Below are 25,640 nucleotides of genomic sequence, written 5' to 3'. Positions count from 1 at the left end.
GGGTTTATAGTGGGCTGTCCGCTCCTCGTTCTGCCTTATTAGTCCCCCCCCCCCCACCATGTTACTCTTCCACTCTAGCACAGCAAAAGTAGGACCAAACAAGCAAATCCTGGAACATTTGTGGTATAAACAGTTCCAGGATTAAAAACGAAGCATATTGTTGCCACAATCATGCTCCATCCGCCACTGTCTGCAAGATCCCAGAGAATTCCAGGCACTCGCCCAGGGTCTGTGCTCCTTTGGGAAATTGAGACACAGCAGAGACTGCCATAGCTTTAAGAAATATGGTTCATCCACTATTTACACCTTCAGTCTGCGTGGAGGGAGTCCAGATCTTACAACATGGTCATTTCAAGAGGGACTTGTCACCCACAGCAGTGCAGCCAGCCTTCAGCCAACCTGCCCAAGATGGGTCCCGTTCTCTCTTTTTCTTCCTCCTCCTCCTCCTCCTCCTCCTCCTCCTCCTCCTCCTCCTTCTTCTTCTTCTTCTTCCCAGAACACCTTACTAAAAAAAACCCCTCTCTTTTCCTGTTACCTCACACCCAGTTGCCCTGGCAACCTTCTAAACCCCCCATCTCTGTTCACACTTCAGGGCAAGGAGGGATGACAGTTCTCTTCCATTGCCAATGGCTAATAATAATAATAATAATAATAATAATAATAATAATAATAATTTTATTATTTATACTCCACCCATCTGGCTTGGCTAGGTCGTTTTGCATCTCCTACTTTTGGAATGGGGAAAATGGTAGGCATTGCATGGGTTTCCTATATATATAATTGGCTGAATTATATATACAATTGAATTCCACAGCATTTGAGGTTTGGTTTGTAGAACTCAGTAAGGTATCATGCAGGAAACTAATATAAACAGCCCAGTCCAATGTTTACCTGGAATTAAGTCCCATTTGTATTCAGGGGATCTTATTCTCAGGTAAGTTTGCAAAGAATTGCAGCTGTGCAGCTGTGGGTGTGGGAGTTAAGAAGAATTTATTCTCAGAAGATTGGCTAGCGTTGATAAAATCTAACATTCATGCCAAACTTTGCAGCAAAATTAAAATTTTAAGGACCTTGGCAACCACTTGTTCCCTTTGTGCCATCAGTCAGTCAATCTACTGATCCTGTCAGGAGACCTCACAATAAAACTTACAGCTCAAGTTAACATGCAAAACTAGGGTGCAGAATGATCAGAGATCTCTATTAACAGATAAGATCACTTAATTGCATGTGTTTGGGTGCCGTTTTTACTTGTATCTTAATTGCTCGAAACAGGAGTTTAGCTATGGTATCTGTGACTCTGCTCTTATCTGTATCAGAGAAGGAGAGACATAATATTCAGGTGATCTTCCAGAATACAAAGTGATTGATGGATTAGTTAATTCTTTCCGGAGATCTTGATGGAAGTTACAAAACAGTAAGGCGTGGCTTATTCACGGCAACATTCACCTCAATATTATTGCTGTTGATATTTCACTTTCCTCTGAACCAAAGAGCAGTAATAGTTATCATTACATTCTCATATTTACATGTATATTTCAGCTTTCCTCCAAGGAGCGCCAAGTGCCGTGTGTGATTCTCTCTCACAAACCCCATTTTCTCCTCACAACATGGCTCAGAGAAAGTGATTGGCCCGAGGCTTTATGACCAAGTGGGGATTTGAACACATGTCTTCTTCCCTTTTGGGAGATGATATACAATGAAATGAAAAAGATGTTAAAATGTACATTTGCAAAGAAACCAGAGATATTTCTTTTAGGGATTACAGGAAAGGAAACAAGAAGAAAGGACTTTAAACTTTTCCAATATGCAGTTACAGCAGCAAGAATCCTATTGGCCCAGAATTGGAAACAAGAGGAAATACCGACGGTAGAAGAATGGAGACTGAAGCTGACAGACTATGCAGAACTGGGCAGACTAACTCCCAGACTAAATCAGATATCTTCGAGACCAAAAGTTCATCGAGGACTGGGGGAAATTTGTTGAATATCTGAAAAGAATGTGTGATGTGCAAACAACGCTAGCGGGGTTCCAAGAAGCACTGTGAGAGTTGAGATATATTGTCTGAACAGAAATAGAAGTGGGAGGGAAGGTTAATGGCAATATAAACAGAAGAAATGCGTAACTGGGAGGCAAATATGGATGATTGTCAGAGAAGCTGAAGGAAGTCCAAATAGAGTTAAATTTGTGGAAATTCTGATTGTTTATTTGTGTTGGAAAATTAATAAAAATTATTATGGGGGGGGGGGAATGAACACATGTCTTCTTCCCAGTCCATCACTCTAACCCAGGGATTGCCAACCTGGCCCCTCCAACCACTAGTGGGCATTTCAAGATTCTAGGTGGGCGGTAGGGGGTTCTACGGCGAAAGCTGAATCCTCCTTTCATCGAGCACTGTTGGCAGGTAAGGAAATTTGACCATCAAGAAGTACGCACGAGTGGGCAGTAGGTATGCTTTTGAATTATGGTGTTGGAGGGGACTCTAGAGAGTCCCATGGACTGCAAGAAGACCAAACCTCTCCATTCTGAAGGAAATCAGCCCTGAGTGCTCACTGGAAGGACAGATCCTGAAGCTGAGGCTCCAATACTTTGGCCACCTCATGAGAAGAGAAGACTCCCTGGAAAAGACCCTGATGCTGGGAAAGATGGAGGGCGCAAGGAGAAGGGGACGGCAGAGGATGAGATGGTTGGATAGTGTTCTCGAAGCTACCAGCATGAGTTTGACCAAACTGGGGGAGGCAGTGGAAGACAGGAGTGCCTGGCGTGCTCTGGTCCATGGGGTCACAAAGAGTCGGACATGAATAAATGACTAAACAACAACAACAAAGGTATAAAAAGGTTGACTAGTAAAGGTAAAGGGACGCCTGACCATTAGGTTCAGTCGTGACCAACTCTGGGGTTGCGGCGCTCATCTCGCTTTATTGGCCGAGGGAGCCGGCGTACAGCTTCCGGGTCATGTGGCCAGCATGACTAAGCCGCTTCTGGCGAACCAGAGCAGTGCACGGAAACGCCGTTTACCTTCCCGCCAAAGTGGTACCTATTTATCTACTTGCACTTTTATGTGCTTTCGAACTGCTAGGTTGGCAGAAGCAGGGACCAGACAATGGGAGCTCACCCCACCACAGGGATTCGAACCGTGACCTTCTGATCGGGAAGTCCTAGGCTCTGTGGTTTAACCCACAGCGCCACCCGCGTCCCTGCTCTAAACATTACGCCATTCTGTTTCTCCTTTTGAAATAGGATGCCCACCTAATTTTGTGCCACCGCCAGACACATTCCTTTCTTTACAGAGAGGCAAGGCCACTTCCAGATAACCCATCTATTCAGCATTCTTCCCGATGTGTGTGCTGGAAGATTAATACATCGTAAAAAGGCAAAGATGGCAACACGCCATCAGAGAGTAATAGTCATATAAAGCCCATAAAAGCAAGATACAGCATGCATTTTAAATAATTGGAGAAAGAGAGAAGAAAAGAAGGGGGAAGGTGTAGAAAGGTTAGAAAAGGAGAATCATAGAATCATAGCGTTGGAAGCAACCGTGAGGATCATCTAGCCCAGTGATGGTGAACCTTTTAGAGACCGAGTGCCCAAACTGCAACCCACTTATTTATCACAAAGTGCCAACACGGCAGTCTAACCTGAATACTGAGGTTTCGGGACACAGTTGGTGCTGTGGGTTAAACCACAGAGCCTAGGACTTGCCGATCAGAAGGTCGGCGGTTTGAATCCCTGCGACAGGGTGAGCTCCCATTGCTCAGTCCCTGCTCCTGCCAACCTAGCAGTTCGAAAGCATGTCAAAGTGCAAGTAGATAAATAGATAGCGCTCCAGCGGGAAGGTAAACGGCGTTTCCATGCGCTGCTCTGGTTCGCTAGAAGCAGCTTAGTCATGCTGGCCACATGACCCGGAAGCTGTATGCCGGCTCCCTCGGCCAATAAAGCGAGATGAGCACCGCAACCCCAGAGTCGGTCACAACCGGACCTAATGGTCAGGGGTCCCTTTACCCTTTACCTTACTGAGGTTTCAGTTTAGAAAAAAAACGACTCATACATTAGCATCTTTGGTCCTAAAAGAAAAAAAACAATACCAGAGCTTTCAATGACACAAGCAACTTTTTATTGTAAAAGTTTGCATAACAGTCTTTTGACCCCCATCCTTCTCCTCCCCTCTCTGTGCGCAAACCGACTGCGCAGAGAGGGCGTTGGCAAGGGGGACTTGCCTCCCCCCCCCCTTTGCTCAGGCTCAGTGCTGCGGCTCTCTCTAGCATCTTCTGATCAATGCATCCCTTCCCCACTGAAGAGCTGCTTCGCCAGTGTGGTGTAGTGGTTAAGAGCGGTAGACTTGTAATCTGGGGAACCGGGTTTGCGTCTCTGCTCCTCCACATGCAGCTGCTGGGTGACCTTGGGCCAGTCACGCTTCTCTTTTTTTAAAAAAATAATAATATTTATTATAGTTTCAAAAGATTACAAAAATAAAGAAAAATAAAAACAGAACATACAAAATAAAGAAAAAGTAAAAACAGTTAAAGAGAAATCCATCTTTCCATGGCTTGTCTTTCATTTACTTGTTTCCTTGACCTCCTCACACCTCCCTTTTTTGTATTCTAGTTCAATTGATTATTGCAGCAAATCCTTTCCATTCTTGTATTTATCTTACTAATTTATCTTAATATATTATAACTTTACATTCTGACCTGTTAACAATCCATTCTTCCTTAACCCTATATAGCATTACTGCAAAAACCACATTACTTCATTCCAACATCCTTTTAGCATTCCTTAATTTTACAGTGTTTCTGTAGATAGTCTTTAAATTTCTTCCAATCTTCTTCTACCGACTCTTCTCCCTGGTCTCGGACCAGTCACACTTCTCTGAAGTCTCTCAGCCCCACTCACCTCACAGAGTGTTTGTTGTGGGGGAGGAAGGGAAAGGAGAATGTTAGCCGCTTTGAGACTCCTGAAGGGGAGTGATAAAGCGGGATATCAAATCCAAACTCTTCTTCTTCGCACGATCTTCGGAGGCTCCCTGTAACACAACTCCCCTTCTATCTCTTGCCTCTGAGCTGATGGCAGTTCCCTGAGAACCCCTAAGAATTTTTTAAGAAAAAAAAGCACTGGGTAGTTCTACCCGAATGCACTTATTTCATGTCCTTATTTCCTCACACACACACACAATTAAACAGTCCAAGATGCTGTAACTTTTTCTCAAAAGGGAGCCGCTCCTACCCCTTGATCCTGTCAATGCGGCTTATGCAGGGGAACTTTCTGCCAGATTATGGGATTCACGAAGGTATGTATTTACAACGAGGGCAGGAAACATTTTTTGGCCCAGTGGATCAATTCTTTATCTCCCCCCCACCCTGCAGACTGACCCACTTGCCATTCATCTGTCAAACTTGCCTGAGTGGGGTCTGCTTTGCTTGCCAGCTAATGAGTAGAGGGTTCGATCCTGCGCAGGTGGCGCTGTGGTCTAAACCACTGAGCCTCTTGGGCTTGCCGATCAGAAGGTCGGCGGTTCGAATCCCCGCAATGGAGTGAGCTCCCGTTCCTCTGTCCCAGCTCCTGCCAACCTAGCAGTTCGAAAGCACACCAGTGCAAGTAGATGAATAGGTACTGCTATGGCAGGAAGGTAAATGGCATTTCCATGCGCTCTGGTTTCCATCACGGTGTTTCGTTATGCCAGAAGTGGTTTAGTCATGCTGGCCACATGACCCGGAAAGCTGCCTGCGGACAAACGGCAGCTCCCTCGGCCCAAAAGCGAGATGAGCGCTGCAACCCCACAATCGTCTTTGACTGGACTTAACCATCCAGGGGTCCTTTACCTTTACCTGGCGTGGGTCTGCTTCACTAGCATGTTTCTCACAGGGAAGATGCTGGCAAAGTAGTAGTAATAATAATAATAATAATAATAATAATAATAATAATAATACCCCACCCATCTAACTGGGTTTCCCCAGCCTCTCTGGGCAGTTTTGCACACAATATTAAAAATACAATAAAACATCAGACATTAAAAACTTCCCTAAACAGGGCTGCCTTGAGATGTCTTCTAAAAGTCAGAGAGTTGTTTATTTCCTTGACATCTGATGGGAGGGTGTTCCACAGGGCGGGCGCCACCACCCAGAAGGCCCTCTGCCTGGTTCCCTGCAACCTCACTTCTCACAGTGAGGGAACTGTCAGAAGGCCCTCGGAGCTGGATAGTGGGGGTGGAGACGCTCCTTCAAGTATACTGGGCTGAGGCTGTTTAGGGCTTTAAAGTAGCACCCAGCAGAATTAAATCCTGCCCACTATATGTCATCATCCAGTGACATCAGCTGATCAACATGCATGGAAATTTTGATGGTAATAATAATAATAATAATAATAATAATAATAATAATAATATCATAAAGCTGGAAGAGACCCCCAGAGTCATCTAGCCCAACCCCTTGCAATGCAAGGAATCTAAATGAATGCATCCATGACAGATGGCTATCCAATCTCTAATAATAATAATAATAATAATAATAATAATAATAATAATAATAATATCATAAAGCTGGAAGAGACCCCCAGAGTCATCTAGCCCAACCCCTTGCAATGCAAGGAATCTAAATGAATGCATCCATGACAGATGGCTATCCAATCTCTAATAATAATAATAATAATAATAATAATAATAATAATAATAATATGGTGTGTTTGTTAATATAGCGTATATGATGGCAGGGAGAAATTAGATTCAGTTGCTGTGGACCTAAATTTGCCCCTTGTGATTCTATTGCCTGCAAAGACAGGGAAGGGGCTTATGGGAGGGTCGGACTTTATTGCAGGAATAGATAGCTTGTGCTGGAAGGGCACAGCCTTAGATGCCTGACGCAAGCTGAGACCCTCCGCAGCCCCTGACTGATGTTTTGGGTTAAACGCATGACAGCAAGACAAAGGGACAGCAATAAAAGTGATTCATTTCGGAGCTCGTAAATCAGCCAGTGTGCCATTGAGCAAGGAGAACCCACCATTAGCAGCTGGTTTTCCAGAACCACTCCCCACTCCCTTCGCCTCCTCCTGCCTCCCCTCTGGCCCTCTTAAGTTTATCTGATACCTGATAGATGTCAAGATCTAAGCTGTTGCCTTGCAAATCACCAACCCTTTGTCTTAATGAAGACCCTATGCTTGGGGGTATGAAACCAAAGGCAAGACCAACAGAGCAGTGCTTGAGTTTGCTAGAGTGAAGGGGGGGGGGGAGAGCTGTGGAAGGGACTTGATATACGCTGAACTAGATACTTAGGCGTTTGTCCATGGAGTTTTCTTGGCAGGGATACTGGAGTGGCTTGCCGGTTCCTGCTCCAGGTGGATCACGTTTGGGCAAAACTCTCCACTATGACCTGTCCATCTTGGGTGGCCCTGCACGGCATAGCTCATAGCTTCTCTGAGTTATTCAAGCCCCTTCGCCACGGCAAGGCAGTGATCCGAAGAATTGATGCTTTTGAATTCTGGTGCTGGAGGAGACTCTTGAGAGTCCCGTGGACTGCACGAAGATCAAACCTCTCCATTCTGAAGGAAATCAGCCCTGAGTGCTCACTGGAAGGACAGATCCTGAAGCTGAGGCTCCAATACTTTGGCCACCTCATGAGAAGAGAAGACTCCCTGGAAAAGACCCTGATGTTGGGAAAGATGGAGGGCACAAGGAGAAGGGGACGACAGAGGACAAGATGGTTGGACAGTGTTCTCGAACCTATCAGCATGAGTTTGACCAAACTGCGGGAGGCAGTGGAAGACAGGAGTGCCTGGCGTGCTCTGGTCCATGGGGTCACGAAGAGTCGGACACGACTAAACAACAAAGATACTTAGGTTATGTTTCTTCCTTCTCGGACGACAGGCTAAGTCCAGAGCTTCAGTAAAACTTGGGTCATTTTTTTCACCCACAAAGACTGATGGGTGAGGACAACAGCGCCTCCCGGTGGCCACTGGAGAGAAACAATTGCAAGAAGATGTAGCCAAGATGGTACGGAGGAGGTCTCTCGCTTATGTCTTGGGTGGGCAACATATGCCAAGCAGAAGGGCTCCAGCTAATCTGCATATTTCTTGCATGTAGTGATGAACATCCTTCCCCACAAACATGAGGCTTCCCCAAGCCACCAGGGATGGGAAGAACATGACTCTTTTATTCTGTGTTCCTCTGATTATCCCCACCCACTCCTGCTAATGTAAAGTCAGATCTGTAAGATGTTTAGCCGGGCTTAGAAAAGCAAGAGACTGCAGTGGGTGAGGGAAGAAGTTGTATTTTTTATTTATTTCGGAAGTAAATAAATGAATGAGGTTGGTCTCCAGCACCTGTCAATCCTGCCAGGATGGCCAATAGGAACTTTACAGTGGTAACCTTGGTTCTCAAACTTAATCCGTTCCAAAACCAAAGCGTTCCAAAACCAAGGTGTGCTTTCCCATAGAAAGTAATGAAAAATGGATTCATCCATTCCAGACTTTTAAAAACGACCCCTAAAACAGCAATTTAACATGCATTTTACTATATAACGAGACCATTGATCCATAAAATGAAAGCAATACTATAAAATAAATAAGATGATAAAAATTAAAATTAATTGATTTTTCTTACCTGCACTGACGATAGTCATTGTTTGGATGGGGGGCTTTTATCCATTTCCGCAGTCACACAAGCAATCAATCAGTAGCTGAACTGGGTTCCACACAGTCACAAAAACAAATGAACTGAAAAAGCCTCAAAAACAAAAACGCAAAATTAATAGCAAAAACAGAAGCGCCAAGAAGTCCGGTTGACTTCCGAAATGTTCGAAAACCAAGGCGCAGCTTCTGATTGGTGCAGGCGCACCCGGAAACAATAGCCAACAACCACGACATTTGACTCCCGAAAAACGTTCGAAAACCGGAACACTTACTTCCTGGTTTTGGCATTTGGGAACCAAGGTGTTTGGGAACCAAGGCACCACTGTAGTTCAACAATAATGTGGAGCCCAGATACCTCTGCTTTGAAAAACTAAGCACTCCAGTGAAAAGAAAGGCGGTCGCCATTGATAGCCCCCAATCAATCATTCTTATTCTGGGTAGGTGAGTGTATTATGCCCTCCGAAGATGCATTGTCAGCAGATTTCCTCTCTCTCTCTCTCTCTCTCTGCTCAATAATATACCTCTGCTCCTAGAAATGTTGCTTGCTCAGCAGTGTCTTGGAGGAAAGAAAGGCAATTTTGTGCCTTTCCCCCACAATTTTAATGGAAGATTAAAAAGAAGAAGTAATGACCTATTGCTCTGATTCTGCTTAGTTAGTACTTTAATGGGGTTTGATGCCACAGTCAGCGGGGAAAACAGCCAAGGAGAATGCCAGGCTGAACAAAGGGGGAAGGAAATGTGGTCAGAGGCTCAACATCTTCCTTTGTGGGCTGTTTGGACAGGCAGGTCCGTGGCATTCTGTCCATGCTCAGAGTTCCTTTTCTGCTTGATCACTACAGGAAATTTTCCACTGCTGCTGAGCCCTGACTTTAAAAACCAAATCTGGGATTCAGGCCTGTCTTAAAGGAAGCCCCTTTCACCTGCAGCACATCACCTGTGTCAGAGCGTTTTCTTTTGCCATGAACACCTCTGTGTTCGTGGACCGTATCCAAACTTGTGCCCTCCAGATGTTTCGGATGACAACTGCCATCATCCCTGGCTATTGGCCGTGCTGGCTGGCTAGGGCTGGTGGGAGTTGGGCTCCCAAAAATCTGTAGGGCAACAGGTTCTGGAAAGCTACCCCAAGCATATTGCTAAGAATTCAGGTTGTGTTATTCTAACCTGATGGATACAAGAGACGCTATTACTAAGTTATGGGAAACAGCGCCACCTACTGTTGGAACAACAGCATTACAGTTAAGATTCTGCATTGCATCACCTCCTTGGCAGTACAGTGGTACCTTGCGTTACATACACTTCAGGTTACATACACTTCAGGTTACAGACTCCGCTAACCCAGAAATAGTACCTCGGGTTAAGAGCTTTGCTTTAGGATGAGAACAGAAATCGTGCTCTGGTGGCGCGGCGGCAGCAGGAGGCCCCATTAGCTAAAGTGGTGCTTCAGATTAAGGACAGTTTCAGGTTAAGAACAGACCTCCAGAACGAATTAAGTTCTTAACCTGAGGTACCACTGTAATAGGGGGCCTCTGCGAAGCAGAGGGAAGGGAGGTCCCTTTCCCACATCAGTACTGGTGGCAACTTCAGAGATGGTAGGAGGCTGCCAGTAACTTTAATGATTGACAATGAGATGGGTGTGTTTGGTTGCTCTCCTCTAATAGCAGAAAAGTACTACAATGGCTCCACGTCATTGACTGCATCGGCCTGGGTTTGTAGGTTGCCCATCTGTTAACCCTAGTTCAAGTCCACACCGGCTGGCTGCAGATCCCTGGAGACCCCCACACATAGCTGTCAATTTCCCCCTTTTTTTAAGGGAAATTCCCTTATTCTGAATAGGATTCCTTCCAAGAAAACGGAAAAGTTGACAGCTATGCCCCCACAGGGCAGCCCCCACCATTTCCTCGCTAGGGGAGGGGAGAGACCAGCAGTCTTCCTATTCACCAAAAAGCTGCTGTAGAGGCAGCATTGGGCAGAGGCAACAGATCTTTCGTAGTTATCAGATCTGTTCTGTTCTTGTGTTCTTCTTTTGTATTGTTATGCTGCGATCTTCAGGTGAAGGGGGTCACGAAGAGTCGGACACAACTAAACGACTAAACAACAACATGATGATAATTGGGTGTGGGTTTTTTCTGAAGAATGGAAGTCCTTTTCAGACTATTTAAGAAAATATTATATAGTTTGATGTACTTGCGAGCAGGATTTGAATTATGAGCAAGAAGAAGGAATTAGAGTATGGATGTGTTGGTATAAGAAATGGAATGCAATGAGCATCAGAGGGGAAGAAACTTCAAAGACAGTGGAAAATGGGGCAGGAAGTTGAGCAAGTACATAATTGGGTGATAAATGCGATTTTCACTTTTCACAAGAAAAAAACGATATCGTCGGTAACGGTAACGATATCGATATATCTTCGGTTGTATCGATATCGACGGTACAGGCAGCGATAACTATACCGGTATCGTCAGTACCGATAACGATAATGGTATCGTTGATAACGATATCTATATCGAGATACTATATCGAGATAACTATATCTATATCGTCGGTAACGATATCGATATTTACGATATCGATATCGATAACGTAATGATGAGAATGACACGTGTCCAGCAATGGGTGGGGTGGGGAAGAAGCTCCATATTTGAGAGGGGGCGCTTGTTTCCCCTCCCGCACTGGCACCGCTGCCTCCTGCCCTTGGTGCTTACAGGTGGGAACGAGAACTAAATACGGCGGACAACAACTCCCAGGATCCCCCAAAGGCGATCGCTGCCCCAAAGGCGAAAGAAGGAGGCGGTGGTGCCGCGGTGCCCTTCGGGATCTGTAGTTCTCACGCCTTCCAAGGGAAGGCCCTGCCGTTAAGCGCCCTGCGAACGGCGCAGCGGGTGGCTTGGGGAACTACCGATCCCGTCAGGCTTCGCCGCCCTTTTAGGCGGGAGCCAATCGCGGGACGCTCCGCGGTCGCGCGGGTTTTACGTCATGCCTCGAGCGACAAGAACCAGGTGGCTCGGCTGGGCATTCACGCGGAGGTCAGCGCTGCGAGGTGAGAGTCGAGCGAGGGAGGCGAAGGGCCTTGGCTGCTGCGCCCTTCGCGCCCCGGAGCCCCGGGAGGGTTGGCAAACGGTGCTTGGCACGCCAGCGGCTGCAGAAAAGGAAGAGAAAGGGGAGGGGAAGATAGGGAAACGGAGCTGGCAGAGCGCGGAGGTTAATTAGTGACATAAAGTAACGAGGTAAAGTAGGAAAGGGAGAAAGGTGCTGAGAATATTATTATTATTATTATTATTATTATTATTATTATTATTATTATTATTTTATATCTATACCGCCCTCACCCGAAGATCACAGGGCGGTTTACAATAGAAAACACGAAAATAATTTTAATAATAATAATAATAATTCAGACACACCCTCCCCAAACAAACACAGTTAAAAAGGCCCTTGGTTGTTCCTAGGCTTGGGAGAAGAGGAATGCTTTTGCCTAAAGTTAAGTGGAAGGCGGCGATTCCCCTGCCCTCCATCTTTTTGGGATTTTGAGCAGGAAAAGGATGTGCAGTATCTGTCATAGAATTGTAGAGCTTTATTCAGTCCAACCCCTGCTGTGCAGGAACCTTTTGCCCAACGCTGGTCTCGAACCCACAACCCTGAGATTAAGGAGTCTCGTGCTGCAGCAGCAGAGCTCTCATGATTGGTAAAATTTAAAAGTAAGCAGCGGTAGAATATAGTGATGGTGAGAGAGGGTGGGGGGAGAAGGAGGCGGGTAATGCAAGGCTGGGAAAGGCAGTGGTCCCTGAGAAGGGGGAAATATGGGATTGAGGTGAGAGACGAGTGTAGAAAAAGCACAGGAAGCTTCTGTTCAAACTGTGTTCCAGATGCCTTGGAGTGCATTGCAAGCTGGGGGGCTTAGAATCCTAGGATTGGAGGGATGGAAGGTACCCTGGTGGTCAAGTCCAACCCCCTGCAATGGTATCTTTTAGGAAGCTGTTTCACTGACTGAGTTGTCTAATGCTGCTGCATCTTTCCTTTATGTTTAAGTAGGTGTGACTTTTTCGGCAACACAGGAGGCGGATTTGAGCTGACACCGATGGCTACCAAGATCTTTGAGACAATCGGCAAACTTGGCCTGGGGCTGGCAGTTGCCGGCGGAGTCGTCAACTCTGCTCTTTATAACGGTGAGGAGGCCTTTCCTTCCATAACACTGAGCTGTTGCATGACTATTTTTGTTTATCTGGAATTCTTCAGCCCAAAACAAACCACACCCTCTCATGATTTTCCTGTGGAATAAGATGGGAGTCTACAGGATCCTATCCTTTCCCACAGGCTATGTAGCAGTGATTTTTATAGAAAATACGAGGGTCTGGATCCTCACCTCTATAGGTGCTGCAGGCGGAAAATAAAAACAAGGCACAGCAGTGAATATACAGATACAGTATTTCTCCTGAATATGGTCTACAGCCATGGTAGCTAAAATGGCGCCCTCCAGTTATTGTTGGATTCTGGCTCCCGTCAGCCCCAGCCAACAGAGGGAATGGCCAGGGTTGATGGAGTTGTAGCCCAGAAAGATCTAGAAAGGAGCCACCACGTTGGCTAGCGCTGGGCTACTGGTGCTATAGGAGACAGTCCCAAATGCTTTGGCTGCAACAAGCCTAATTCCCTATCTTTCTTATAGATCACTTGCACTTTGGTATCTGTTGAGTTCATCCAACTTAGGGCAGTGCTGTTGGCTTCACCTGGTTTTGTAATTTTGTAGTGGGGAGAAGGAGGAATGTGCTTATTTAGTCCTATTTATGGGCAAACTCGTTCTCTGAGCACCAGCCCTTATCTTGCCAAAGTGGCACGTTCCATACACAAGAAGGGTGGCTTGGACAAACGCCAAGGCCTGCAGAAGTACAAAAATATATTTGGGGACTGAACGTGCTCAATGTGCATAGAACATTGATGGCTTGGTGAATGGAATGACATACCTTGGAAGGGGGCATGGCTGGTGGAACTCTAAATCAGGGTGGATTAAAAAAACTTAATTTTTTTTAAAAAAAGATCAGATTTTTTTTATTTATTTAAATCAGATTTTTAAAATATAATGCTTTTGGAGGAAAAATCTTTCTAAAGATAGTTTTCTATTTAAGATACATTATAGTCCAAAGGGTATTCATCAGGAAATAAGGATCTGTTTTAAGTTTTTCATGTGTGCTAAAACTCAGTCTAAGGTTGTTGCATGGATACATATGCTACATTGTTATTGTTTTAGTTAAATAAATTGTTTAAATTGTTATTAATGATTATTTTTCTCTTTCCAATAAAGTACAGCAGAAAATTTGTCCATATATAAACAGTTAACTTATTAAACCTCACAATAATTTCATAATTATCTGTCTTATGTATTTCTAATAGTATAACCAAGTCAGTAATTTTTGATATAACTGTAAAGACTACTCTGAAAATTTATTATTCCAAAAATGAAACCTTCATCTGGTTGTAAATATTAAGATTATACCAGCAAGAATGAGTCTGTTAAAAAATATATGATTTAAATCAAGTCTTACAGACTAGTGATTTAAATCGTTATTTACATCGATTTTATTTAAATCAAATCCCTGCTCTAAATGAAGCACTCCACAAAACAACTTGTTGCAGGACCTGTTTGTCCATTTGTAATGTTTGTGTGTGTGTTTTTATTAAATTTCTGAAATTTTACACATAATTTTTAAAAAAATCTTTTAAAAAGAAATTTCTTTTCTATTTTTGCCTTCCCAACCTGTTTTCCATGATGTTTTCCTTTTCACCCCCTTTGCTGCACCCTATCCACACTCTTTTTTTCATATTCCTCCTAGCACAATAGTTTCTAATCCTTTCTTTTGCTCATAACTCGAAACCTGTTCGCGGATTCTTCATGTTGTAAAATTTCTTCAAATAATCCGAAAAGGGCTTCCATTCTTCTGGCCCATTTCTATTCTTTAATACAGTGTCCCTTTAAGAATGCAGCGGTCAGGTGGAAGAAAAAGAAAGGCCAGTCCACGAAGGGAGTAGGACAAATGGAGGGTAGGGGGGATGTATTGGTAAGTGTTCAGGGATTTGAACATGTGCTGTTCAACTGATTTTTCTTAATGGTTTTTTAAAATGGTTTTTCAGGAGTGTGGATGGCGCAAATGTAAAATTTACATTTCTTGATCTTTTGCTCTGGCCCCACTCACCTTTGTCATGAGCCCCCCCCCCCCCAAAAAAAAAAGTTGTCCGGAAGAACATGTAAATGATCCAGCTTTACCTAGAATCTGGGCGTAGGAATCGTCACATAATTATTCAATATTTCTTCTTTGTGTTTTGAGTGCAATGTTGCTGAGCTGTTTCTCTCTTCTCTAGTTGACGCAGGCCACAGGGCTGTCATCTTTGACCGATTCCGAGGCGTCCAGGACATAGTGGTGGGAGAAGGGACCCATTTTCTCATTCCCTGGGTGCAGAAGCCGATCATCTTCGACTGCCGCTCACGCCCACGTAACGTTCCTGTAATCACTGGCAGCAAAGGTGAGCAGTGGGTGGGTGCAGTTTTTTATCCTCTGGACTCGGGAATCGGAAGTTGGGTCTGGGTAACGGGAAACTAAACACAAAGGCGAGCCGCCCTAACTACATACCAGCTTCTGACCCCAAATGCATCATTTTTTTAGCAGCAGCTATAAAGGCTGCTTTAAAATTGAGAAAGAAGCACGTCCATTTGAATGTGTCCTTTTTCATAATGTTGCATGTAGTCATAGCAAGGGGTACGTGGGGTGTTAGAGGAGGGGTAATACCGGTACCTCTGGTGGGACGCGGGTGGTGCTGTGGTCTAAACGACTGAGCCTAGGGCTTGCTGATCGGAAGATTGGCAGTTTGAATCCCGCAACAGGGTGAGTTCCCGTTGCTCAGTCCCAGCTTCTGCCAACCTAGCAGTTCAAAAGCACGTCAAAGTGCAAGTAAATAAATAAGTACCGCTCCGGCGGGAAGGTAAACGGTGTTTCTGTGTGCTGCTCTGGTTCGCCAGAAGCGGCTTAGTCATGCTGGCCACGTGACCCGGAAGCTGTACGCCGGCTCCCACGGCCAGTAAAGCGAGATGAGCGCCGCAACCCCAGAGTCGGTCACGACTGGACCTAATGCTCAGGGGTCCCTTTACCTTTACCTAATACCTCTGGTAGGGGACATGTCATATTCCTCCTGGGGTGGTTTGTCCACCTTTGGTCCCCACCTTGCACCCAGCTCTCACCCAGGACTCCTAGAAGATCCCAACATGCAATAGCAGCCACACCCCGAGAATGGCTTTGACTGGCTAGCTGAACCAGGTGAGGGTGGTCGGTGGGTCTCAAACCCTTGGGTAGCTAGGCCCCTCCCCTGCATGCGAAGACAAGCTTCGGCAGATTGAGTGAACAAAACCAATACAGTGGTACCTCGGGTTAAGTACTTAATTCGTTCCGGAGGTCTGTTCTTAACCTGAAACTGTTCTTAACCTGAAGCACCACTTTAGCTAATGGGGCCTCCTGCTGTTGCCGCGCCGGCGAAGCACAATTTCTGTTCTCATCCTGAAGCAAAGTTCTTAACCCGAGGTACTATTTCTGGGTGAGCGGAGTCTGTAACCTGAAGCGTATGTAACCTGAGGTACCACTGTAGTGGATCCAACAATCAAGAAGGCAGTTTCTGCACATGCTGAAGAAGGAAGTGAGGGACAGATGGGGCATATCAACCTGGGTGGGCAGCCCATCTAGGAAAAGGAAAACTTTGATCTTAAACCACCGCTGCCTTTGAGGGACATCTTCAAGAGAAGGAAAGCCTAAGGAGTAAACCCTATACAAATTTGGAGTCCCTAAGATGGTTGAATGGCACCTTGTACTGCTCCTTCCAGCAGCAACTGCAGCCAAGCTGGTGCCAAACATATTGTTCTCCTTTGGACCACATCAGCGAGGCGTCTGGGCAGCCCAGGAACTCTGTACGCAATGCCCTGGCTTGTACACCAGGGAGCTCACTTTGGTGCTGCTGACACAGCTGTTCGACTTTACCCACCAGAGGCGTGCTCCATTATCTCTCAAGACGGACGGATGCCGACGACAACAGTCATAGCCATCTCAGTGCCGCTGCTTATGTATCCAAAGTGGGGGTGGCATTAGCAAGTTTGTGGGGAGCCCCAAGGTTTGCAGAAGTACATAAAACCTTTAGAATCCTCTCTTCCCAAGAGCTCACTGAGTAGTGAGCGTTCTGAGCAGGATATTGGACTCTGACTAGCTGTTGCTTTTGGGAGGGGGCAGGAACGGAGAACTGGGAGTGGGGGACGGAGTTTGGAATCCTCGATGTCAGCAACGTTTTGTTGCGGGTCCCACCTGCAAACCCCTAAAGTAGTAGTGGTGGAATTTGTGTCGCCGCCGCCAATCCAACTTAACATTTTGACCTTTAGCACTTGCTGAGACTTGTTCCTGCTCTGACCCTCTCCCCGCCCCCTCCCCCGGTAGATCTACAGAATGTGAACATCACACTAAGGATCTTGTTCAGGCCGGTGACCATGCAGCTTCCCCGGATTTTCACCACGATCGGCGAGGATTACGATGAGCGGGTGCTGCCTTCCATCACAACTGAGATCCTCAAATCTGTGGTGGTAAGGGCCAAGGAACAGCTGGTGATATTCCTCTTTTCATTGGAAGCCATGAATACTGGAGCCCTAAATGGCAGGGGTGGGGAACCTTGGACTGCAGCTTCCATCATCCTTGACTGTTGATTATGCTGGCAGGGGCTTCTGGGAATTGGAGTCCCACAACAGCTGGAGGGCTTCAGCTGCCCCTCCCCTATCTTTGGGCCTTGCGTTCCTCTTTTCTCATCCTCTGAAGGAAGGAAAGGGGAGCAGTTGTAGTACAAAGCCAAAGGAGAGATCTTAAGGGGTACATGGAGACCAGCAGCACACCTTGGGTCACAGAGTTTTCTATCAGGATTGATCCTTTTGAATACTAACCAAGGGCCAAGCTAGATGTGAGAGGGTTAAACTGCCCGGGTATAGGGCGGTATATAAATTCTAATAATAATAATTAAAATAATAAATGGTAGGTGTGGCTGGCCTGATCCAGACCCTGATGTGGGCAGAGGGGCTTTTACCCTGTGCCACTGCTGCAGTTCTGATCTAGATCACCTCTTCCCACTGCTTTTCTTTTTAATAATTTTCAATAGCATAAACAGTGTCATGTCTAGCTCAGTGCTAAAGTGGTAAAGGGATGCGGGTGGCGCTGCGGTCTAAACCGCTGAGTCTCTTGGGCTTGCCTATCGGAAGGTCAGTGATTCAAATCCCTGTGGCAGAGTGAGCTCCCATTGCGCTGTCCCAGCTCCTGCCAACCTAGCAGTTCGAAAGCATGCCAGTGCAAGTAGATCAATAGGTACCACCGTGGCGGGAAAGTAAACGGTGTTTCCGTGCGCTCTGGCTTCCCTCAGGGTGTCACGTTGAGCCAGAAGCAGTTTAGTCATGCTGGCTACATGACCCGGAAAGCTGTCTGTGGACAAACACCGGCCCCCTCGGCCTGAAAGCGAGATGAGCACTGCAACACCAGAGTCTGGACTTAACCATCCAGGGGTCCTTTACTTTTTTTTTTTTTTACTTTTTTTTTTAACCTTAACTAAAGTGGTATTGGATAATGTCTCAGAGTAATGGGAAGGTGTGTTCATGCATTTGCCTGGATCAGAGGATCCTGACTTGGCAATCCACATCCTGCAGCGTCCCTTGCAGGCTCCTTGGGGTTATGTTTTAACAAGGGCTCGCAGCTTAACAAAAGCTCTTTGGTTTAGGTCCGCATTTATCATTGCTTGTCTCCTTTTTAGGCTCGCTTTGATGCTGGCGAGTTGATCACGCAGAGAGAACTCGTTTCCAGGCAAGTGAGCGAAGACCTCACGGAAAGAGCAGCAACTTTTGGCCTCATCCTAGATGACGTTTCCTTGGTAAGAGCTACCTTCTAGTTTGGTTTACAGCAGGGAAACGAAGCTTGTGGCCCTCTAGACCTTGCTGAATTCCAGCTCCTATCATCCCGAGCCAGCATGGCCAGTAGTCCCTGGTTGTACTCCAGCAATTTCTGGAGCAGGCATAGGCAAACTCGGCCCTCTAGATGTTTTGGGACTACAACTCCCATCATCCCTAGCTAACAGGACCAGTGGTCAGGGATGATGGGAGTTGTAGTCCCAAAACATCTGGAGGGCCGAGTTTGCCTATGCCTGTTCTGGAGAATCACAGGTTTCCCACTCTTTAGGGACTGGACCCTTCAAATTCCATTCTCTGCAGTGATAAAACGTTCAGGGTAGAGCAAGCAGAAGATTTGGATCGGGGGAATATTTACTGCTGAAAAAAATATGTGTTTATTCAGAAGCTGTTAGGTTTGTGTCTTATTTTCTCTAGAGTTAAATAGGTTAGTGATTTTGTTTTTCACCTGCCGGACATGCCAACCTTAAGGCCATGGTTAGCCCTTCCAATACCGCAAACCAATAGTAAGGTCTCGATCGCGAATTTGGTCAGCTACTGCAGCCGGTTTGCATAATTCAGGCTGAGGTTGTGTTTTGATTCTTAAAGTGGGCCTATCAGCCTTCAGATGTTGTTGGACTGCAATTCCCATCATACCCAACCATTTGTAGTGCTGCTAGGGGCTGATGGGAGTAGGAGTCTTAACTATCTGACAGGTCACGGGTTCCCCATCAAAGGGATGCTCAAAGTACAACTGGGAGAAGTGAGGAAACTTGGGGGCTCCCTCTGCTGGATGCAGTGAGAGGTTTGGGAGGCTATCGAGGTTCCAACAAAAGCAACACAAAATTCTCAAGCCCCTCGGTGGCGTCTCTGTCAAAACTCCAAAGCTGTTACCACCAAATGCTTAGGAACCTTGACAATTGAGAGCCAGGATGTGTGTGTGTGTGTGTGTGTGTTTTCCATCTCTGCTTCCAGCAATGTGGAGAAATGCCAACATTTCACCAGTAGTTCTTAGAAGTCTAGATTCTAGAACAGAGCTTTCAAAACTGTGTCGCAACACGTTGGTGTGTCAGCTGCGGTGTGTAGGTGTGTCACGCGAACGCACCCCATGCTCCTCCCGGGGCTGGAAAGGGGTTAGTTTAACCTCCTGTTTGCTAGTAAAGCTGAATTACTGTGTCACTAAACGATGCATGTCTAAAAAGTGTGCCACCAACATGAAAAGTTTGGAAAGCTCTGTTCTAGAATATGGTATACTCTATTTCTCTGGCTTTGCAGTGCTGTTTGCCTGTAAGAATGCAAGAACTCAGCCAGCCACCAACAACAGAGATGCGGTAGTCCTATGATTCCAAGAAAAGGAGAAGAGGGAAAAGTTGTGAATAATGTACTGAAGAGCTTTTCAATAAATTTTTATTTTATTTGTATGCCACTTTCCCACTAAAATATAATTCTCAAAACCACTTACAACAAAGAAACAGGTGTGCATTTCTAACAAATGCAAAAAAATTCAGTTTTTTGCAAAGCAAAAAAAAGAAGTAACAAATTTCATAATAGCACAGCAAAACAAAAATATAACAAAATACAAACCCCCACCCCCGTATTTCAATACTATAAATTTAACAAGATTGCTTAAACAACATGCAACATCCTATAGCAAGTAGAGCAGGGAGAAACACACACAGAATCCAACAGGAAAAAATGTTTGATTGAACTGAATTTTGAGTTTTGGCTTTGCATCGCAGTCATTGATAAGGCTGATGAGGTTGATGAGGTTGATGGGTCCAGCAATACCTAGATTGCCCATTCCTACTTTGGAACAGCCTCCTAATCCCAGTACCCTAATATAGCTAACTGAAAGTGCATAGAACTGAAATAATCACATTTTCTTCCCCTAATTTACTTCCCTACCCCCTTCATCACCCCACCGTCCTCTGTTGTTTTCCCTATGTTGTTTGCCTCTGTGTTTTTTTCATTCTTTTCTAGACTGTAAGTCCTTTGGGCAGCAGAGACCTGTCAAACCTGTTTGTAAAGTACCAAGTCTGTAGATGTTGCTAACCTAATCAATTAAAAAAACCAGCAGCCAATGCAGTACACATGTTAAGCCAGTGGTGCTTAAATGAAACCTGCATATAAGCTGTGGACCTTACCTCCTTTTGGGACTGATCATGTTTCTCCAGATTTGGTGCCTACTTTACCATCTTTTCAGCACCGGGTTAAGGCATATTTTTATTTACCCAGTCATTTTTAATTTCTATAATCCCTTGGCCGTCTTTGTAATTACTTTGTGTTATATTATGTTTCAATTAAGCCTCTGTCCTCTTGTACATCTCCTGCCCTGGGAATCTGGAAGTAAGACAATAAAGAAATGTTTTTTTGAGCACGTGCGTTTATTCTTCCCTCTTAGACACATCTGACATTCGGAAAGGAGTTCACGGAGGCAGTAGAAATGAAGCAAGTCGCACAGCAAGAAGCAGAGCGAGCCAGATTCATCGTGGAAAAGGTGAGGACGTTGAGCTTGCCAGCTGGTCTCAACATCTGTCGTTGTTTCTTGCCAATGCAACAACCGAGGTGGGGTTTTTTCACCTCATTCAATGTTCCACTTACTTCATGTTCTGCAGAACCCATCCCTTCCAATGCACTGTTTCCTGTGTTGCAAATGCTTTAGAGCAGCTTTGGGGAATCCGTGGCCCTCCAGATGTTGTTGGACTACAATTGCCATCAAGCCTGGCCATTGTCTGGAGCTGATGAGAGTTGGGAGTGAAAAAGGATTTGGAGGGCCACAGGTTGCCCACCCTGCATAAGAGACATCAGAATCCTCTGGGATCAGACCATTTTCTGCAGTACCAGCCAGATGTTCTCTGGAAAACCTACAAGCAGGAGAAGAAAGCAGCCGCCATATCCTTCTTTTGCTCCTTAGCGAGTGGAACTGCTTCTTGAAATCTGGAGGTTGCTTGTACCTGCCATGACCCATAGCCACTGTAACAGACTTACAGTGTGATCCTAAGAATGTTTACTCAAAACTAAGTCCTACTGAACTCAATTGAGCTTGGATTGAAGCCTTGGAAGACTCCATGAATTTGTCTTAACTCGTTTTTTGAAGCCACCTAAACTGGCCCTTTTCATTTATCTCATTGACAGGGACGCGGGTGGCACTGTGGGTTAAACCACAGAGCCTAGGACTTGCCAATCAGAAGGTTGGCAGTTCGAATCCCCGTGACAGGGTGAGCTCCCGTTGCTCAGTCCCTGCTCCTGCCAACCTAGCACTTCGAAAGCACGTCAAAGTGCAAGTAGATAAATAGGTACCACTCTGGTGGGAAGGTAAATGGCGTTTCCATGCGCTGCTCTGGTTCGCCAGAAGCGGCTTAGTCATGCTGGCCACATGACCCGGAAGCTGTTCGCCGGCTCCCTCGACCAATAAAGCGAGATGAGCGCCGCAACCCCAGAGTCAGCCACGACTGGACCTAATAGTCGGGGGTCCCCTTTACCTTTAAACTGGCCCTTTTCATTTATCTCATTGACTGTCCTGTAAAATAGGCTGGGCTGTGAAAGATGACGACTTGCTTGGCGCTGCCTAGGTCAGCAATTGGAGCCTGGTCTCGTTTTCTGACACTCCTATGGCTACTGAGCATGCTGAGCCATCACTGAGTGTATCTGTGCATGCAAGTCTGCAGATAACTGCTGCTACTCTGGTTTTCTTGGGTGCCTGTTTTTGGTTGCAGTTCTGTCGGCATGCGCCACCTGAGTTCATTATTATTGGGGGCACATGACCTGTTTATCAGCACTGCCTTTGACCAAAGTTCACTGTCCGTATCTTCTCTCTATCCCTCCCCCCCCCAACCCGGTCCCCTTCACAGGCAGAGCAGCAAAAGAAAGCCGCTATAATCTCAGCTGAGGGGGATTCGAAGGCAGCTGAGCTCATCGCCACGTCACTGTCTTCAGTGGGCGACGGCCTCATTGAGCTGCGCAAACTTGAGGCAGCCGAAGACATTGCTTACCAGCTCTCGCGCTCCCGCAACATCACCTACCTGCCCTCAGGACAGTCAGTGCTGCTCCAGCTACCACAATGAGTGTCCTGACTCTCCCCATCCCCATGTTATTTTTCTACTATTCCCTTGAAACTTAACAGATGAGTCAAAAGTATATAATCACTGAGATTTCCCCATCTGGGGGTTGACAGATAGCAGGAAATCAAATGGATTTAAAATCCCTCGATCTAATTAAGGCAATCTCCCTTTCCCACTCTAGAATATAATTTTTAGCAGATCAGTGCTTGGAATAAAAGCTATAAAGGAGTGGGGGGTGTTTGTTTTTGTCCACTGGGAAAGCCTTTTGTTTTGGTAAGACCTTGCCATAGCAGCCTGCGGTCTGTGTAATCGGAACTAGGCAACTTTGGTTTGCTGCTGTTTATGGAAAAGAGGTGTGTTTTTTTCCTTGCCCCACCTTTTTTCCTGCCAGATCTAGTGTCATACAGGTAGCATATCAGCTCCTCTTCCTGGTTTATTTCTCCCTAATGTCTGGTTCTGCAGTAATGCTTCAGACTGCAACAGCGCAGATCTAAAACACCTGATATAGTTTCAGTTCTGTATAGATCTGAGATTATAATGTTCCCATATGTGGAATTACAGTTCCTGGGGACAGCTCTCTCTCTTCTCTGTAGCTTGTATCTGACCTTGTGCAGAAAAAGGCTGACCTTTTAGGCAGCAAGCATCTATTCCACATGTCTCAAGGCCCAACTGTAAGAGGGGTTCTTATTCCACTGATAGGCTGCATTCATGAGTGTGTTATTGGGGCTCTTTTAATTGAAAGATGTTCGCTTTAACAGTGAAACTGCAAAATATGAAATTGTATTAACCAACCTTCAATAAATGAACAAATAAAATGCCCCTTCTTTAACTGTGTGGTTTGTATTTAGCATGTTGACAGTGTTACCAAAATTTATGGTTCTGTTTGCTTTTCACAATTTGCATTTCCATCAGAGGTGGGGAGGAAAATCTAGTGAAAAAATGTTGTGTGTGGATGGCAGATTGGGACTACAACTCCCATTAACCCTCAGCCAGGATGGTCAGTGATTGGGGATGGTGGCAGTTGTAGTCCAACAACATTTGGAAGGTGCCGTGTTGACTGTCTTGCACTTAAGTAGTCCCAGGAAAGCCTCTAAAATCTTACAGCTGGTTCTGCAAAGGTGAGCAAAAAAACAGGATTACCCACCCCACCCCGCTGCTGCCCGGTTACTGAATTTAGTGTTCATTTGAATGTTAAAGGGCAGGACCTGCATTTGAATTGTGTGATTGACACATGCCTGGGACATAGCGAATCAGATTCTGGGAAAGATGCCTATCAAATTAATGCTTAGTTTCCAAATGTGTTTCATTCATGGGCCTCATATTTCCACAGAAGCAGGTTTCTTTAAATTATATCCAACTACGTTCTCAGAGTAAACCCCTTGAAATATTTGGGCCTATGTTAGTCCTCTTCATTTCAGTGAGTCTACTCTGAGGAGAACTAACATTGGATGCATATGTTAAGACCACTGGAAGAAAAAGATGTCCTGCCCAATGTTTTATGAGACATAGCTAGGCAATAAATTGAGAAGCTTGTATAGTATTAAGAACAAGGGCAGTAAGGTAATTGAAGCTAGGTGCCGTTCACTGGCAGAGTCAACAGATGATTCCTGCCACAGGCCAATGTTACATTCTGGGCTGGCACTCAGAGCAGCACGTAGCAGCTGGATCTAACCACTCTTTAAATTCCCCACAATGCCCTGGGCCTAGCATTGCTCTGGGGCATTATGGGAAATTAATGTGATGGCTAGAGTTAGCTGTCCAGCCCTGCTTTGCCACCGCAGCCAAGGCTCACTGACGGAAGAGATGACTCACCAAAACACATTTTGCCCAAGGCCCCCCTCAAATCTGCCTTGTAAATTGAAACGTATGTTCAAAGTGTTGCATGGTCAATTTTGCAGTGCTTGTTTTCACAAGGTTGTTTTTGGCTGCCTACAGTGCCCCCACCTTTGATCTCAATTTTCACATGAAAGGACATGTCACCTGGGCAGAGAAAGAAAGGGAAACTGCATAACAAACCCACACCTGTTCGCATACTGCAGCCATTTGCCAACACACAGAGCGACACGCCTGCCCCTCAGCTGCAGATCTTAATCGGGACCGTGATTTCCCTGTTGGCACTGGAGGCTGAAGATGCCTAATCTGCTTTCCACATAGATGCTTCCTAGCGCTCGGAATATTTCTCATGGCATTTTTCTCCCCAGGCATCCTGGCTGCAATCCCAACAGATAATCTCCCTTCCATATCCTCCCTGCGGTTTCACTTGGCAGACGCTCCAAGCTTCAGTTCTTGCCGTACGTTGCCGCATATACTTGTCTTCCAAGAAGCAACGATCCCACTCTCATGCCAATGCGCAGGTGGTGTGAGTGTGTTTCTTCACCTGCAAATGTAGAAGCTGCGAGGCAGTTTGGAATGTGCTTTTGGATGCAGCGGGTGGAGAACGTCTGCGTGCCAACCTCACCATGATCTGCTCTCTGGGGAACACAGAAAGCAGTCGTATACCAGGTCAGATATTCTTTTACCATCTAGTCCAGGGTTGTCCAGGCATAGCCAACATGGTGCTCTCCAGGGGTATTGGATTACAACTCCCGCCAGTCCCATCCAGAATTGCTTATGGCAGGCATGTCCAAAGTCCGCTTCGGGGGCCTAATCCGGCCCGCTGGTCGGTTTAATCCAGCCCCTGTGGCAGTTTATTTCCTGGGGTAAAATCCTAAAAAAAACCTCAACAGCTTCAATCCTAAAAGAAGCTCAAAGAAGCTCAACAACTCCACCCCTAAAAAACCTTTAAAAAGCTCAGCAATTTCAATCCTAAGAAAAGCCCAACAACTTTGGGGTAAAATCATAGAAACAGCGCAACAACTTCAATCCTTTAAAAAGGTCAAAAACTTTGGTTGGTCCTTTGGTCAGCCCCCACGGCCCTTCACTTCATCAAATCTGGACCTCTGAAAAAAGTTTGGACACCACTGGCCTATGGTCAGGGAAGATGGGAGTCATCTTTCAACAAAATCCCCAGGGCTACCCCGATCTACTCT

The 25,640-nt window shown here is 45.7% G+C and overlaps 1 protein-coding gene and 1 long non-coding RNA gene across 3 annotated transcripts in view; both read left to right on the top strand.

The window, feature by feature from the left end:
- The window catches only part of LOC310830330, a 371,459-nt gene that overhangs the window by 262,099 nt on the left and 83,720 nt on the right, over positions 1-25,640 (top strand). The gene's annotated exons all lie outside the window — the stretch shown is intronic.
- PHB1 (prohibitin 1) lies at positions 11,574-23,426 on the top strand. 2 transcript variants are annotated; one of them, XM_083709873.1, is made up of 7 exons: positions 11,574-11,653; positions 12,646-12,779; positions 14,965-15,126; positions 17,073-17,215; positions 18,421-18,537; positions 20,952-21,047; positions 22,402-23,426. In XM_083709873.1, exons 2-7 carry the CDS (start codon positions 12,692-12,694, stop codon positions 22,612-22,614), a joined length of 819 nt encoding a protein of 272 aa, XP_083565999.1. In that variant the 5' UTR covers positions 11,574-11,653; positions 12,646-12,691; the 3' UTR covers positions 22,615-23,426. The 2 variants fall into 2 exon arrangements, with proteins under 2 accessions (XP_083565999.1, XP_083566000.1); XM_083709874.1 differs by having other exon boundaries at positions 11,644-11,840.

The sequence above is a fragment of the Podarcis gaigeae genome (genome assembly GCF_964106915.1).
Source record: "Podarcis gaigeae genome assembly, chromosome: 13".
Lineage (NCBI taxonomy): Eukaryota > Metazoa > Chordata > Lepidosauria > Squamata > Lacertidae > Podarcis > Podarcis gaigeae.
The sequence above is the reverse complement of the archived record's forward strand: the minus strand, read 5'-3'. Positions and strand labels throughout refer to the sequence as shown.